The sequence below is a fragment of the Rhipicephalus sanguineus genome, chromosome 3, assembly GCF_013339695.2.
Source record: "Rhipicephalus sanguineus isolate Rsan-2018 chromosome 3, BIME_Rsan_1.4, whole genome shotgun sequence".
Lineage (NCBI taxonomy): Eukaryota > Metazoa > Arthropoda > Arachnida > Ixodida > Ixodidae > Rhipicephalus > Rhipicephalus sanguineus.
Window position 1 is genome coordinate 189,122,934 of NC_051178.1, and position 15,599 is coordinate 189,138,532.

The following is a 15,599-nucleotide window of genomic DNA, read 5'->3' on the forward strand; positions in this document are numbered from 1 at the left end:
TGTATAGGAAGAGCGTGGACACACAGTGGAGAAAAAGAACTAGGAGGCTCACTAGTAAATATACGGCTGGTAGTGTAAGCAGTATGTCAACAAAGAGCGTTAAGCGAAAAGTCAGAGAGGCGGAGAGGATTTACTGGATGGCAGCTATGGAGAAAAAACCGGCTTTGAGTAACTACCGAAAGGGCAAAAATGAAATAAGGAGGGATGCATTTTACGACAATTCAATGGGAAGCGCTTTACTGTTTGAAGCGAGATCGGGTTGCCTTAGAACGGGTAGTTATAAAGCGAGATTCAGTAAAGAAGAGGAACAATGCACGTGCTCCGGGGAAGATCAGGAAACGGCGGAGCATGTTCTGATTGAATGTGGAGACCTCCACCCAGGTGTACGTTTGGGCACGAGCCTACATGACGCCTTGGGTTTTAGAGACAATGGAAAGCTGAACACACCCGCGATTGAAATAAGTAGGAGACGGTTAGAGTATTGGTGGCAGAAAACTAGAGAGAAAGGACAAAAATAAATAATGGGGAAAAGAAATAAGGACATCCTGCCGTAAAGGGCACAGAACGGAGCTGAAAACTTAAGGTTTTTTTTTTCTGGAGTAAAATAGTTTTATTGAAGTAAAGACACTAGGCCAACGCTAAAAAAAAAAAAGAGTAAAGGTTTTTTTTTTTTTTTTTTCCGAGCCTGGTGGCACACTTCCGCTCGATGGATGGGCTGAAGGCATTGTGGAAAGTGGAAGGAAGGGCCGTACACTCGAAGGCGACGTCTTTCTTCCTATGCATGCGCCAAGTGGACTTTTTCATAGAGGAGGTCCATTCATGTTCTATATAGTAGACGTCCGACCGTGGAACGTGCATACCGTGCATATGCAGCTTTCTCGAGCGTGAAAAAAGAAAGAAAAAAAAGGGGGAAGAAAGGAAAGAAGAGGAAAGAAAAAAAAAGAAAAGAAAGGAAGAAAAAATTGCGATAACTTACAGAGGGATCTGGGCGTCGGTTTTGGCAACGCCATGTCGATATCACGTGGTGCCACGCTGACATCCGACGCCTGAAAGAGAAGCTCTAGGTTCTAATGGGATAGAGGAACAAGCGTCGGAAGATTACTGCGAACGACGTATCTATATTTATCCGCAAGCTAATTGTTGCTAATATGCCATTTCAGTTATATAATTGCACGCAAAAGTTAACATTATCTGTATATCCTCACCTTGGCTTCCATGTAACTTGAGTTTTTTCTTGCCAAAATGCTTAACTGCAGTGTGCGTGTCACAACTGTAACTTATTTTGCGACGAACTACTTGAAGAAAAAGATCGCAGCTGTTGAACAGGGTTGGACTATCAGCTAAAGCTTACGGCTACTTGTACTCAGGTTGCCACCCACCTCCGGGCCTAAACAGCCAGGCTTGTCAAATAGTTTATTCCCCTCTCTCTCTCTATCTCCCACTATTTCTATTTCTCTCTCTCTTTCTCTCCTTTCGGAGTTGTCTATGTGATGCGTAACCATAGTGTACTCATTGTAAGTTGCATCCTTCCCAAGAATGTTCTTTTCGGGCGGCTGGCTCAGTTTTTCGACTGCAGCCGCGCGGCTGAGAAATCGAGCAGCGAGCGACTGTCCCAAAACAATGCGTTGGCGGGCTAGTTGGTGTGAATCCATAGTTCGCTTTGTCCTCTCCTCTGTCTTGTTTTGTCGTTTCGCGCTAAAAAAAAAAAAAGATCAATGTCACAATACAATCGCTTTTCGATCAAATCGACTATTTGAGGCTATCTGCGACTGGGCGTGGGACCTCCGAGTCTTCGGTGTGCACGAGCCATTAATGGCACAAATTCGCATCGGGGATGTTTGCGATATGATTTATACTATGGTGGTGAGCATTATAGGGCCCCTAAACAACCCCTGAAGATGCAAAGAAAGAGCTCGTTATTTTCTCCTGGCTTTTCCAGTCTGCTGCGCACAATTCGTGACACCAGCAGTCTGTTGACGTGACGCCATGGGAAAATAGGCTCTCGGCTGGTCCATATAGGAGGAATATCAAGTTGATGATTGCCTCTCACCCTGCTTTGCCATGCAGTGTCAAGCTCATTCTGCCTTGTATCGCATGACCATCGTGCGCAACCAACTGATTTCACTTCGTTTCGTGCGTTTTCGACAGCAAAAGCGTAGATAACAGCGGGTAGCCGAAAGGCGCGAAATCCTGATAGGTTCAACGCTTATTGCTGGCAATGTCCACGTGTTATGAGCAAATAACTGGCAAGGAGAAGATAGCGCCCGTAGGAAGGGCAGTAATAGGCGAGAAGAAAACCACCCTCTCGTCTTTCAGCTATTACTGGTTTAGGGGCCCTTTAAAGAAACAGTGTGTATGACACAGACAAGACAATATCAATCTTTCGGTTAACGTTTTACACGAATATTTATTTTTATAGCGTTGAAAAATGCTCGACATAGCTGACCGGGATAAAAAAAAAAGCGCCGCGAAACTTCTTTATGCGCGGCTGCACAAGCTGTGCGCCGTTGTGCGAGGATATGCAGAACGCCCAGCTGCAACATCAACGGGCAGGTGTGCCAGCTCTCGAGACGGGAAGGGACTTCCACGTGAGGTAAGCCTGGAAATATAGCCTGAAAAATGAGGATGACATTGTGAATGAAGGGCTATAAACTATACACGACGACATAGATGTATATACCAGTGGCGTAGCCAGGGTGGGAAGGGGGCACACCGGGCCTGTGCCCCCCCCCCCCCCCCCGATTTTTTTTTTTTTTTGCCATAGTACATAGAGCACAAAATGACACTTGACCACACCTTCCAGCCCGGCCCCCACTTTAGATCAAGGAGGGGCCCCCTCCCGAAAAAAATTTCTGCCTACGCCCCTGTTATATACGGTACTCTTAATAATGAAATGAAAGAACTACACAAACGAAAATAAACGTTGCGGGTGCCTTAAGACGAGAAAAATTCGGCAGATCCCACGCCTTGTGGGAATCGGTTTCATGCGAAGCAGGCAGCCATTAGTTACACGTTGCATTTCTTGGCCTTGAGCCAAGCGTTACGAGGAGGATCGATGTGCTTTTGTAAATGAAGGAGTTGTGTGCACATCGTGGGCTTACCAGGCACGCTGACTACAATGACGTTTAAATGGTAACTTACGGTCTCGCGTAGTATCAGCACTCACGTTAGAGCATAAACGTCTGTGTTATCGAAACGATGAGCACACTACGATACGATCATGTGAATATCATATATACGTAACTTTTGTTAGCATATTCATCCGAGGTCGAGAAACGCATGAATACAGCTTGCTGAATCATATGAAAACAAATGCAATGTTTATTAGACTGCTATAAAAGCGGCGCCAACACTGGAACAACAGTTGACGTTAACCCGACATGACGCCTACATAGGATATTTTTCCAAAGCAGTTTCTAGACCTGGCGTGGCTCTGTGGTAGAATACGTGACTGCCACGCAAAATGCTTGGGTTCTATTCCTACTGGGATCCTAATTTTATTATTCGCATTAGTCGGGTCAACGCTGCCGATGTCGGTTTTTTCTTAACGCTCTCGCATTTAAATTACGAATGTCTGTTCTTGTCGTTCCTGGGTATATATAAACTGTCAATCACCTGTGGCGCATACCCGTACACTGCGGCCCGTGGTAAACGGGTATGTGCCACATGTCTGGAGGAAAGGGTATGACGACGTACGCAACAGGATTTTTCACGTTATTCACCTCATGATCAGGACCAGTCATATTCGTCAAACCCTCTTACCCTCCCATGCAGTTTTGGTCTACACCAAGTTAAGGAGGCGATCACGAGAGCACCCAGACGTAGGCGGCTAGATAGATATATATATATATATATATATATATATATATATATATATATATATATATATATATAATATATATATATATATATATATATATACGTAGATAGAAACGCTCAAAGTGCCTTGGGTTCGATAAGAAATGCTTCGCATTTAAAATGAAGGCGATCCTCTACTGTTGCATTGGGAGACACTACACTTGTGGAAATTGCTGATTTCATCACACTTCAAAGCCTGTGTGCAGCGTCGTCGATAAACCGCACTCACCGGCCCGAGTTCCTTATCACCTGTCAGCAAGTCACGATGTAATCGACCACAGCTCGTGTTCTAGACTCACGTGGGTTTCAGGATAAAAAGGCCAAGTGCCAAGCAATAAACGGTTCAGTTTCTTGTCGCTACTGCGTTGCGTCACTTCACTGTGCTGATCCTTCGTCGACTCTGAAAACTCAAGATCATGTGGCAAGCAGGCAGAAACTGGAGCTGCGCCGACGAGCGCTAGGCTAATTGGAGCTGGGTTTCCCGTGAACGGGAAACAAACAAAGGACGACGTTAAAGGGGGCCAAACTTGGTCCTCCTTCACGTGAACGAATGCAATGCAATACAAGTCTTTGTTCATATTGCGCCTTTCTTGCGGACTCCATCAGTCCACTAAATGAAGTGTGCAGGTATAATCAAATGCTGTTGAGTATAGCCACATCATCCGATTCGTCTACACATAGGCAGATGCCATGCCAACGAAGTGCCACACAACGAGTGTCTCGCGTGTGAGGGATCTTCATGATGTGTCGATTCTGCCATCTGTTACAACCGTATAGCAATACAAAATGTCCGACTGTCGTAAGCGTGAGCAGTGCTTGAAGAAACAGAGTGCTCGTGCGGTTGGTATGTTATGCCTCCGTGTTATTTGTTACTAATATAATTAACATTAAACGGTTCTCGTCTTTCTAGAAGACATTTTAATTTTGGACAAAGATAACAGCACAGCGCAGTAGTCTCCACCGCGAGGACACAGAAGGACGCATTCCTCTAATTCACGTGTTTCCAAGCCAAAAGCCTTAGATGTCTCCTCAAACGCGAAAATTTACCGTCGGCGGCGTCAATATGAGTGATGCATAGTCATCATCACATGATGACATCACTATATGACGTCATCATGCTGTCACAGTTGACCGAAATTCGTGACGTCATCATGACGTCACTATGATGTCACATGACGTGGCGTCGCATGATGATGTCATCACATGACATCATCGCTTGGTCAAAGGTGTGCCGACCACGGAAGCAATGCAGAACCAGGTGGGGTGCGGAAAGCTTGCAGTTCCTCCGATCCTGGAGGCAGTGCAAAATCACGTTAGGTGCAGAAAGATTTCGGAGGGGGGCGGGGGAGCATCAGTGCACCGACTGAGAAGACAAGAAAGAAGATGGCTTTCGCCTTCGAGTCGTCTCAGGCGCATGCATAAGGGACCCTGTGAATTTTTCTAAAAGTCGCCCTGTCTGTAGTCATCGTTTATTTCGTTTATGCAGCGGCTCGAACAGGACACTGACCAGAAGTTGTAGGATGCGTATCCGATCCAGGAGGCCGTGTGCATCATGAGGAAGATGGCGGCCACGAAGGCGTTGAAGCGCGGCAAGCCGGCCAGTGCGCGAGCCGCCTGCAGCCAAGCCAGAACCAGCACCACAGCCATCGAGATAGCGAACGCCACGCTAAAGAGCAGCCGCCGCTGTTGGTCTGATGTCTCGTCACTCAGCAGCCACTCCCGGAATGACTGCGCGGTGCAAATCGGCGGGATACATTAGCGCGTAAAAGATGGACAACTACTATACTTACGGTTTGCAGTTCGCGCCTTGCATACGCTTCATACAAAGAGGAGTGACAATAAAGGCCGGACACAAATAAATTGCTGTTTCTGACATCCCGAAATATCGCCGCGGAAGTTAGAAAAAAATAATTCTGGAACAATTTAAACCATAACAGCACAGAGGACAAGGTCCCCCAGTAGCGGCAACACGGCTCTATCTTAGCGCTGTCCGCCTCGGTGGTACTGTGGTTACCGTGCTCGGCTGTTGACCCGAAAGTCGCGGGTTCGATCCCGGCGGCGGCGATCGCATTTTTGATGGAGGCGAAGTGCCAGAGGCCCGTGAACTGTGCAATGTCAGTGCAAGTTAAAGAACACCAGATAGTCGAACTTTCAGGAACGCTCCGCTATGGCGTGCCTCATAATCATATCGTGTATTTTCGCAAATAAAAGCCAACAAATTTTTAATACGATTATTTTCAGAGGCGAGAATAGAGGCAGTGAAATCGTGCATAAACAAAATTAAGGAGATTGATCACGGCTGATTACAAATTTAATGATTATTTACGTCAACCCTCCGTGGCATTTGAAGCGAGTTTCATAGATGCCTAGACACATGGAAACCCTCTTGGCGACCTTTATGTCGATCGGAGATGTAAGAGATTGTAAAGACTGTGTGGCTGCGCACGCTCACCTTTTGTTGCTCCCAGCGGATCACGTAGTCGTAACGACAAACTGGACAGAAATACAAATTGTGCTGGTAGACCTGGATTGTAAGGCAGTTGGCGTGGGCGTAGGCGAGCTCTCCTGCGCAGTCATTAAAAGATATCCAAATGCGAGATCTTACCTAACATACTTCAAGAACAAAGTTGAACTCGGGAAAAACTTCAATGGCACGCTTTGCTGAGGTAAGAGCACCGGTTAGTAATAAATTTTGTTAAGTTGCCAATCGCCATATAAACCTCAGGTAACTGGAGACCCAGTGTTCTTAGTCTCCTGCGGCAAAGCTTAACCCCGGTACTGCTTCCCGTCTGTCAATTATTTGAAAAGCAATCATTGGCGTCTCCTCCGCTAGCTTAGATTAGCGGTAACGTACAAACGCAACGAGAGTACACAACTTCAAACTGACGACACAAGACATGAAAGAGGCGAAAAGGACCGGGCAGCTTTAATTCGATGGAAGTGCTCTTCGAAGCGGTGGCAGTAAAAATCTGGAGGCGACCCTAATCCTTCAATTAGGCGTCTGGTTGCGGCGCTCTAACGTCGGTATTCGTGTGCCCTGGTGTATTCCTTGCGGTAAGTTTGCGTTTCGCGCGCCGCCTAAGCGGATCCCAGAGGCCACGTAGAAAGAGGCGCGAGGTTGAGCTCTACTCTGCCAGGTGCCGCAACGATCACAGCTGCTAGAAGAAAACCGTCTGCTCGTTCAATGAACTCGGTCAGTTAATTTTCATTATTATCCTCACAGTTCATCGACCCTTATCTTCAATAAACTAATGCTCCGACATCATATGTATCCAATATAACTCTTCATTTAAACTATTTCGTGCCAGTTTTAGTTTTTTATTAGACATATTGAAAGACGCAGGACGACCGGATCTGAGAACGCCAGCAAAACCGTTTATTCCGCCGTGTCTGCCTCGGCACAAAACACGAGGAAGAAGAAGAACAGGGATGATGATGGCTATGTACAAATGAGAAAGATGAAGTACGTTAAATGTGCTTACAATATTGTGAATAATCGGGGAATCGGAAGTAAGAACTCGACCGGAAGTGCTTGGAGGAAAGGCAAGAATGTCACTCGTTGCTATTGCCGCTAAAATACAGGCACTTAAACAAAGCTAAGCACTGATATTTAATCCGCGAATATCAAACTCCGCCGTTTCAATAGTGAGACCACCTTAACGACATCATATGGTACGTAGCATCGAGGAGCGTGCGATTTAGCACTGCGCTGAAAGCACGCGAGGTAACGCGATAGCAGTGAAGTCCGGGAATGCTCTATCACACTAATGCAGTGGTTCTCAGCCTTGGATATTTCGGGGACCCCTTGTGGACTGGTGCAAGTGAATAGGGACCTCTTGATGTGAGATAAAAGGGGTTGGGGGTGTCAGAAATTAACGCAATATGCGTCATATTAACACAACATGCAGCGTGAAATAGGTGCCTTTTATTCCTCCCTGGCAAAGAATGGTCAAACTGAAGGGCCACAACAATTCGATCTCAACAGCTTGTGAATAAGCAGTGCGGTCTGCAGCCGTATTCCACCTGTCTCTAGCTATGCTTGCTCTTCAAATATGGAAGCCTGGACAGAGCATGCTAGCGTGCATATTTCGTAGAAAACTGCAACAAAAGCTTTACAGCCATCTCATCGAGAAGGGGGAACATAAGTCAGACCCGCCGCAATGCAGAAGTGTTATGCGGCGAAGCATGTAAAAAAATCAGAAGGGGCCGCTTTCACGGCACATAGTGTGCCTCGAAAACACTCGAATTATTTTTTTCGAGGATGAGTTTCGCGGACCCTCCCCCCCCCCCCCCCCCCCCCCCCGAGGTCCGCGGACCCGCATTTGAGAACCACTGCACTAATACAATGTTCAGCCAAGGCTCTGTCATACTGATACAATGTACACAAATTCAAACGCTCCGCCAGCGGGCGTAATTGATCGCACTGACCTTTGCAGTGACATGGCGCCACCATACACATCTGGTCGTTGGTGCCTTGGCAGAAGCGGCAAACGCGCAAAGGCAATCCACCACTCGACGACGGACTCGGAGGCGGGGTCAGGGCCGGAGCTATGAACTCGCCTCCACTCCTCCGGTCGGCCATTCTTCTTCTTCCTCCTCTGCTAGCCATTTCGCACTCAGCCTCCCTTATGATGAAGATGCTCCTTCACATATGGCTCGTACCCACACTGGGGGATTGGACAAGAGTGGATACAAGGACCCTTGCACCAATCCTTATTAGACTTTATGCACGAGCTGAACTTGTTTGTTTGCGTGTGACGCGCCTCTCGTGATAATCATGTAAATATGTTATGCCTAAGGGCAGTCTCTCAAATAAAAAGAATAACACAGAAAAAGCAAACATATGAAGGAAAGAGTGCAATAACCATTTGCTTGTACATTCTGACCAGACAGCCAAATGGTTATCCTGAAGAGAAATTAGAATAATGGCATTAAAGTGCAACCCAAAGTTCTTTTTTTATACACATTATTGTTTCATTACTGCATAAGAAAACTTATACAAGTAGGAATTTAAATTCGTATTCGTGGGTTCGATTGTGGATTTCTGAGACCCTGGCGCAACCCACCTTTGGTAAGGGCCATAACTCAAACACTATAATGGTTTGTAAAAATAAAGAGTAAAATATAATAATAATAATTGTTGGGGCTTAACGTCCCAAAACCACGTTATGATTATGAGAGACGCCGTTGTGGAGGGCTCCAGAACTTTCGACCACCTCGGGTTCTTTAACGTACACCAAAATCAAAGCGCACGGAACTAGCATTTTGCCTCAATCGAAATGCGGTCGCGGCGGCCGGGATTCGATCTCGCGACGTACGGGTCAGAGGTCGAGGACCATTACCACTGTAGTCCACCGCGGCGGGTATAAGATTAAAATAAATTGAAACGAAAATGAGAAAATGTTACGTCGTGAGGAAAATGGCAACTCTTACGCGACGAAGGTTCGTAATGATGAGAAATTTCTGATAATAGCTGAAAAAAAAATACTTATGAACAAAAATAAAAAAGAAGTAACATAACCTTGTTAACATACAATTCTGCTTTTCTCAAGCAGAAAATTACCCACGTCACGGAAAGCTTCCGCGGAGCGGCGCCGGCTATTTGGGGAGTATAAAAATTGCCGCGTTCGTATGACTCGGCCTATACTGACGGCTATAGGGTCACTGCCAAAACAGAGGAGGCGCTGGCAACACGAAAAGGGAGCGCTATGAAAGACGCTGAGCCAGGGCCTAGTGGATTGTGTGGTAGGCCTAATGGGTATGCGACGCCGGAGGAGGCTCGGCAAGTGCGAAACGAGGCACGACGAGCGAAACGGCTCGTCGGATTCTGACGGTAATTTTCAGTATTTACCGCATTGGCACTCATGGCTTTCGCCTTCGAGTCGTCTTTGCGATCGTATAAGAGACCATCCGAATACTTATTTGCTGCTTCCACAACTAAAACAACGCAAGCGTTGCGCCGTTTAGCGACGAACCGTGCTATATCCGACGAACCCAGTTATCGACATCACCGCAGTGCCTTTATTTTGTGGCGTCACTCGTCTCATGCCGGAACCGATAAGTTGCCCAAACGCGAGACATCGATTGGAAATGGCACCGACGTGCACACATTTCTTTGATGTGTCCGAGTACACTGATAGCGCTTTCTGTCACTTTCGGGAAAGCTGGGTACAACAGGTGCGTAAGTACTGAAAGGACACAAAGTGCACACAAAGTACAAAGTACTGAAAGGACACAAATGGTCGAAGCGTACTGCACTGGTGCGGTGCATACATCAATCCTTATCGACCGATGTTGACGCTGCGGCTTCTATAGTCGTAATACGCGTGCAAGAAAGACGGTGCCGCCTTTGGAGGGCGCCCTTATCTCTATTCTCTGCCAAGGACGCGGCGAACCACTTGCGCAAATGAACGTGGCCATGCTACGTGCAATATTTGGATAGCCAAAAGGATGCGATTGTAAACACCAACTCGTCAGCCAGCGACAATGCCATCTATACGGCGTGGAAAAAGAAATGAAAATATAAAAGCCATGTTGGTCACTTTAGGATACAAATAACGGCGGATTTTTAATTATATGTTTCAAGATTCGCAGTTGCACGGGTTGTCGGTGGTCTTGTCTTTAATCATATACGCCAAGCGCATGGAGCAAGCCGGACAAGATGACGCATGTTGCGCTGCAGAAAGACGCATCCTGCTGAAATGGAAAGTGCAGCACACGCTAAATTGAAAGGAGCTATATCTGGACAGACATTCCGTACTTAGTGGCAGGGGGTGTGGTTGACTATATCAGAACAGACTGTTGGGCTAGTTGGTTATCCATGAACACTAAAAGAATAAGCGCTAAAATTGACGAGCACAGAAAGGTCCTTTGTCTTTTCTCCTTTTTGTGCTCGTCAATTTTAGCGCTTATTCTTTTAGTGTTCATGGTTGACTATATGTGGTTCGAAACTCTGGGTCACCCCTGTGCCGTGTGCTACGCTGCTTTGCTGGTTATCGAGCTTCAGAGAGAGGAATAGATTCCAATTTTTTAATACCTCGCATAACTTCGACTGGGTAGCGCAAAAACACGGAACAAAAGATAGAGACGTAGACAGCACAAGCGCTAACTTCAAACCACGTTTATTTTGGAACACGCAAGTATATATACAATCACTAATCACAACGATCTCAACTATCGGCTCATGATGTGACAACTCTTTAGACTAACAAGAAAAAACCATTCGTACTACTGCGCAGAATACCACATGCGTCGGACAGCGAACACACCCCAAAAAACAACAAATGATCCACTCATTTAGAAAAAAATTTTCATACACTCTTTTCGATTCCACGCGCGACATCAGGTACTGACGCGATATTAGGACGCTATACTAAGGAATGGTAGTTCCTTATCGTGCACGTGTACAGACGGCTGGCTTACGCACGAGGTGCCTTGCCTCTGGATGATGCAAGCCTCAGTTATCTCACGAGTTAATTGTACCTTGTGACGGAACAAAACGGAGGTTAGTTCAAACTGCGGATCGCAACCACACTGACGGCAATGTAAGGCCAAATTTGACGACGGAGCACATTTTAAGGAGCTGTAGTGCTCGCGCAGACGGATGTTCAGGCAGCGACCAGTCGTTCAGGCAGCGGCACGTACGTTTTGCCACACGAAAGGGGGATCTGGTACACAACCCCCTTTACACAAAGACACAAAGCGAAGGCGATGCTTCATGGTGCACTGTCCTCTTGCTTCTTCGTTTCTTTTCTGCCGATACTGCAGTCTCGGGCAAATCCCTTTTAGCTTATTTGTGGCTGAAAAAACAACATTAACGTTAAACCGTGCCGCCACTCTCTTGAAGCGGTGGGACACTCCGTGAATGTAAGGGATCACGGAGAACGGCCTGCTTTTTTCACTTCTTCCTTCCGGTGCCACCTTTCCACGTGCTCTTACTTCTTTAAGCACACGTTCACTGGTGGCCGCTATTACAGCATCAGGGTAACCGGCCTGCTGCAATTTCTCCGCCTGTTCGTGAACGCTTTGCTCACTAGGTGCGGGCAGGACTTTGATATCGCAGACCAAATACATGACATCGCAATGCCGTTTTTCACGAGTCTCGAGTGGCCAGACTGATAGCTGAGCAAACCCTTTTTCGATCTCGGTCTATATTGCCGGGATATCTTCTCAGGGCAAAAAACCATGTGAAGGTCAAGATACTGCAACGTATCGTTCTGTGGGAACATCACGCTGGAACATCACGATAAAATGCAAATGAGAGCTAACCACGTTACGCTGAGATACGCCCAGTAGGGAGTCGCCCTCTTCTCGCATTGGCGCATCCGTCCCAGCGTTATCGGATCACGTGACGCTTCAATGAAGGCTCTCCGATATATAAAGGGGCTCGCGAGAGAGGATCGACCAGATATCGCACTCTCCTCTTCAATACCTCTCGACGTATACCTGCGCGCGAGCTGCCTCCACACTCAGAACCATGGACAGGGACATCTGCATGTTGATCCGCAGTGACTGCTGTGGCGACGTCCTTCTAGTCTTCTAAGCAAGGCAATCATGGCCCTCGGGCCGCCTACCACACTAAATTGTTCCTCACCCTGCGGATGACATCTACTTCGACTCACCGATGACCCTGGTTTTGGACGTGAGTATTATTTGTATAGCAGAGTTATTTTCTTTATTTATATGGGCATATCGACTCGAAATGAAATCTGAGTGGCGCGTATTTTGCGGTATGCACCATCAGACTTACGGTACGAACGCACTTCGAGTTTCAGCAGAGCGTTGGGCGAGTTGGGGCATAGCTTCGCGAAATATTTGTGACATAACTGAGAACGAGCCAGAGAAGGCAGGATCCTGCCTTCTCTTGTTTTTGTTCCTCGTTCTCACTTGCGCCACAAGTATTTCGCGAAGCACTTCCAGTTACGTCCAGTTACATTTGTAACAAAATGACGTTATGATCCTTGAAGCACGAAAGTAACTGTCATACCTGCACATGTGTTTTGCATCACACTTTTGGAACGAATGTCTAGAAAATGGTGTCACCCCAAAAATTCGATCAAAGCTGATATGTCTTGTGAGCTCGTCGACAAAATAAATATAATGTTAATCATACACCGTGGACTATGGGGTGAATAGAGGGCGAGGCGAGCGAGTTGATAATACGCGACAGATAAGCATAAAGAATACAGTGTCAACACTGTCTGGACAGAGTGGGTACTATGTCAATTTTCACTAACTTTATCTTCCTATTCATTCTAAACTTTAGAATGAATACTTACCATTTAGAATACTAACCAAATTTAGAATGAATACTTAACAACTATCTCAGCTCTCTGTTATTGTAAAACTTATCTTCCTAGCTTTACCTTTAGCAACAGGGGTGGATTGGCTCCCAATTCAATTTAGCACTTTTAGAGCATTCACACTGTAATTCATCGAGAATAACACAAAAGCGTTATACATAAATGCACACATACATAGTTGTCAGTCAATGAATAATGTACTTGCTGACACGTTTGTACCTTGCATGTACATTTTTTTTAAGTTCACCGCGTACGTACTTACGTTGTGCTAAGCGGTGCCTTCAAGTTTCCGGCTGCAAATTATGTAGTCAAACTGAGTGTCGAGTGACGAAAAAGACGATGTAATTATGTTTCCTCTTGTTTACCCATTTTTTTTTTCTTTTTGTAGAAAGATGCCGGTCTCTAAACCTGCGACATGCTGTCCGAGCGGTACACCTTGGCGCCTCGCGTCGAGGAAGCCCTTAGGAAGATCGAAGATGGAAGACTGACATCGATGAACTTTAAGTCACTATAGCATCTAGGAAGCAGCAGACCGTCATACCTGTGTACAAGCATGGCATTTCGGAACAACTGAGACGATTTCTTGAAATAAAAAAAATCATCCTGCTAAGCAACTTCGCCTTTCTCGTCGTCTTAACCAGCGTTAGATACAGTGAGCACGTTGAATTTCATGAGAACTGTATATATGCTTGGCTGAACAGCCAAGCATATAAACCGTTACTTATAACAAATATAATTTATGCTTCCGCTGTAATTGAAAAAAAGAAGAGTGAAATGGAAAACCAGACACCGCACTTGCAAGTCGCAGTACATTCTACATGCCTGACGTGTTTACTGCAAGAGCGAAGTCACGTGTTTCGTCCAGCAGCTGCAGCAACATTCTTATGAAAATAAAACGCGACTATATTTGCCCACTGTGCCTTGCTTTTCTGTCAAATGATTCCAGATGGTCATAGTTGATACGAAGCCCTTGGACACATTGAGGTAGAGCTTCCGCGCTGTATTGGAGTGGGTTGACTACACGTACAACAGCAATAAAATTACAGTCGCTGACCAGTGTTATCCGAAGATATTTCGTAAAAATGACGAATTCATAACGAATTTCTCAGCCACATAAATGTTTGGTCTACGTAATACGTGACACGGCCACAATAAACACCGCCCGACCTTAATCGCGTTTCTGAGCTTCAGTCGTTTGTCCGCCTTTTATACAAAGCATGTGCTACACAGCGTAGTCACTGGGAATTGTGGCAGAATCATTTTACTATGTTCTCTCACCACAATGTGTAGGAAAGAAAAATGAAGCATAAAAATGTTTTGAAGAATAAAGACTGCTTTTTCGAAACAGGCATGGCGAAATACATCTGTCCCCTTTAAGAATGTGATTGTTGAAAAGACGAGATTTCTTGAGGTGTAACGAGATCGATTACGCTTATTATGACGCGTTCAACAGAACATGAATAACCACATTGAATGGAAAAGCTGAGAGCATCCCTATGTGGGGGTTGTTTCGCTGAAAGCACATGACAGTGGTGATGATATTTGAAAAAAGATGCATACCACACTTCGGAGCACGATATGTTTCGGTCAGACGCGTATGCGCAGGCACCTCTCATCTCCCTTTCTGGCACTATAGCAAAAATTGCCAGATAATTCGTTTACAGAGGAATGTATCAGGGAGACAATTAAGAAGACCACGTTAACATTATAAATACAGTTAAAACTCGATCTAACGAAACCCGAATTTTATGAAGTTCGCGATCTAACGAAGAAATTTACATTTCCTGGCAAACAGCCATAGGTTTCAGAGTTGTCATCAACCTGAATTAACGAACTAATTTGGACACCAAACCCGATTTAACGAAGTTTTTTCTGAAGTATAACGGAGTGAAAAAGCGGCGATTTCCTACCTATTTTGACCGAGTTGCATGGGTTTCGCTTCGAGCGTGCGCTCTAATGATGACGCGTTAAAACATCTACGTGCACAAGTCTGTTTAAACTGCAGGCCCTCCCATGCACGAAACAGCGATACGTATACGGATGGTGCTAGAAATGGCGATGGTTGCTTTGGTTATTTCATGGTTGATGCGACAGATAGCACTAATCATCCCCGCATCTTTATCGCTGTTAAAAATCACTGCGTATTCGCTCTCTGCGTCATCGCATGACGGTAGTCTCTCATAGCTTCACGTGGCCGTCTACCTGACCTGCATCGGCCGTACATGGTGTCCCCTATATATATCTGGGCCGCCCTCGCGGACCTTTAAGACGCGTAGGTGTGAGCTTCCGGTAAAAACGATGTCGTGGTACCTATTGGGTGCCGTTACGAACGTTCAAATTATAAGTTTCGAAGGACCGAAAAATCTCTTTCTCGATTTTACGAAATTTCCGATTTAATAAAAATAATTCGATCGTGGTCATCAGTGCCTTAAAGCGAGT

The 15,599-nt window shown here is 45.8% G+C and overlaps 1 protein-coding gene across 1 annotated transcript; it reads right to left on the reverse strand.

The window, feature by feature from the left end:
• Nucleotides 1-2,258: 2,258 nt before the first annotated feature.
• Nucleotides 2,259-8,516, reverse strand: LOC119385207 (E3 ubiquitin-protein ligase MARCHF8-like). Its single transcript, XM_037652718.2, has 4 exons — nucleotides 8,287-8,516; nucleotides 6,311-6,423; nucleotides 5,366-5,586; nucleotides 2,259-2,612 (listed from the first exon to the last, which is right to left on the reverse strand). Exons 1-4 carry the CDS (start codon nucleotides 8,465-8,467, stop codon nucleotides 2,543-2,545), a joined length of 585 nt encoding a protein of 194 aa, XP_037508646.1. The 5' UTR covers nucleotides 8,468-8,516; the 3' UTR covers nucleotides 2,259-2,542.
• Between the last annotated feature and the right edge of the window lie 7,083 nt (nucleotides 8,517-15,599).

Coding starts and splice junctions, on each gene's coding strand:
- LOC119385207 (XM_037652718.2), bottom strand. CDS start 8,467: ATGGCTAGCAGAGGAGGAAGAAGAAGAATGGCCGACCGGAGGAGTGGA. Junction 6,424..8,286: donor GGCGCCATGTCACTGCAAAG/GTCAGTGCGATC, acceptor ATGACTGCGCAG/GAGAGCTCGCCTACGCCCAC. Junction 2,613..5,365: donor TACGCATCCTACAACTTCTG/GTCAGTGTCCTG, acceptor CTCATTTTTCAG/GCTATATTTCCAGGCTTACC.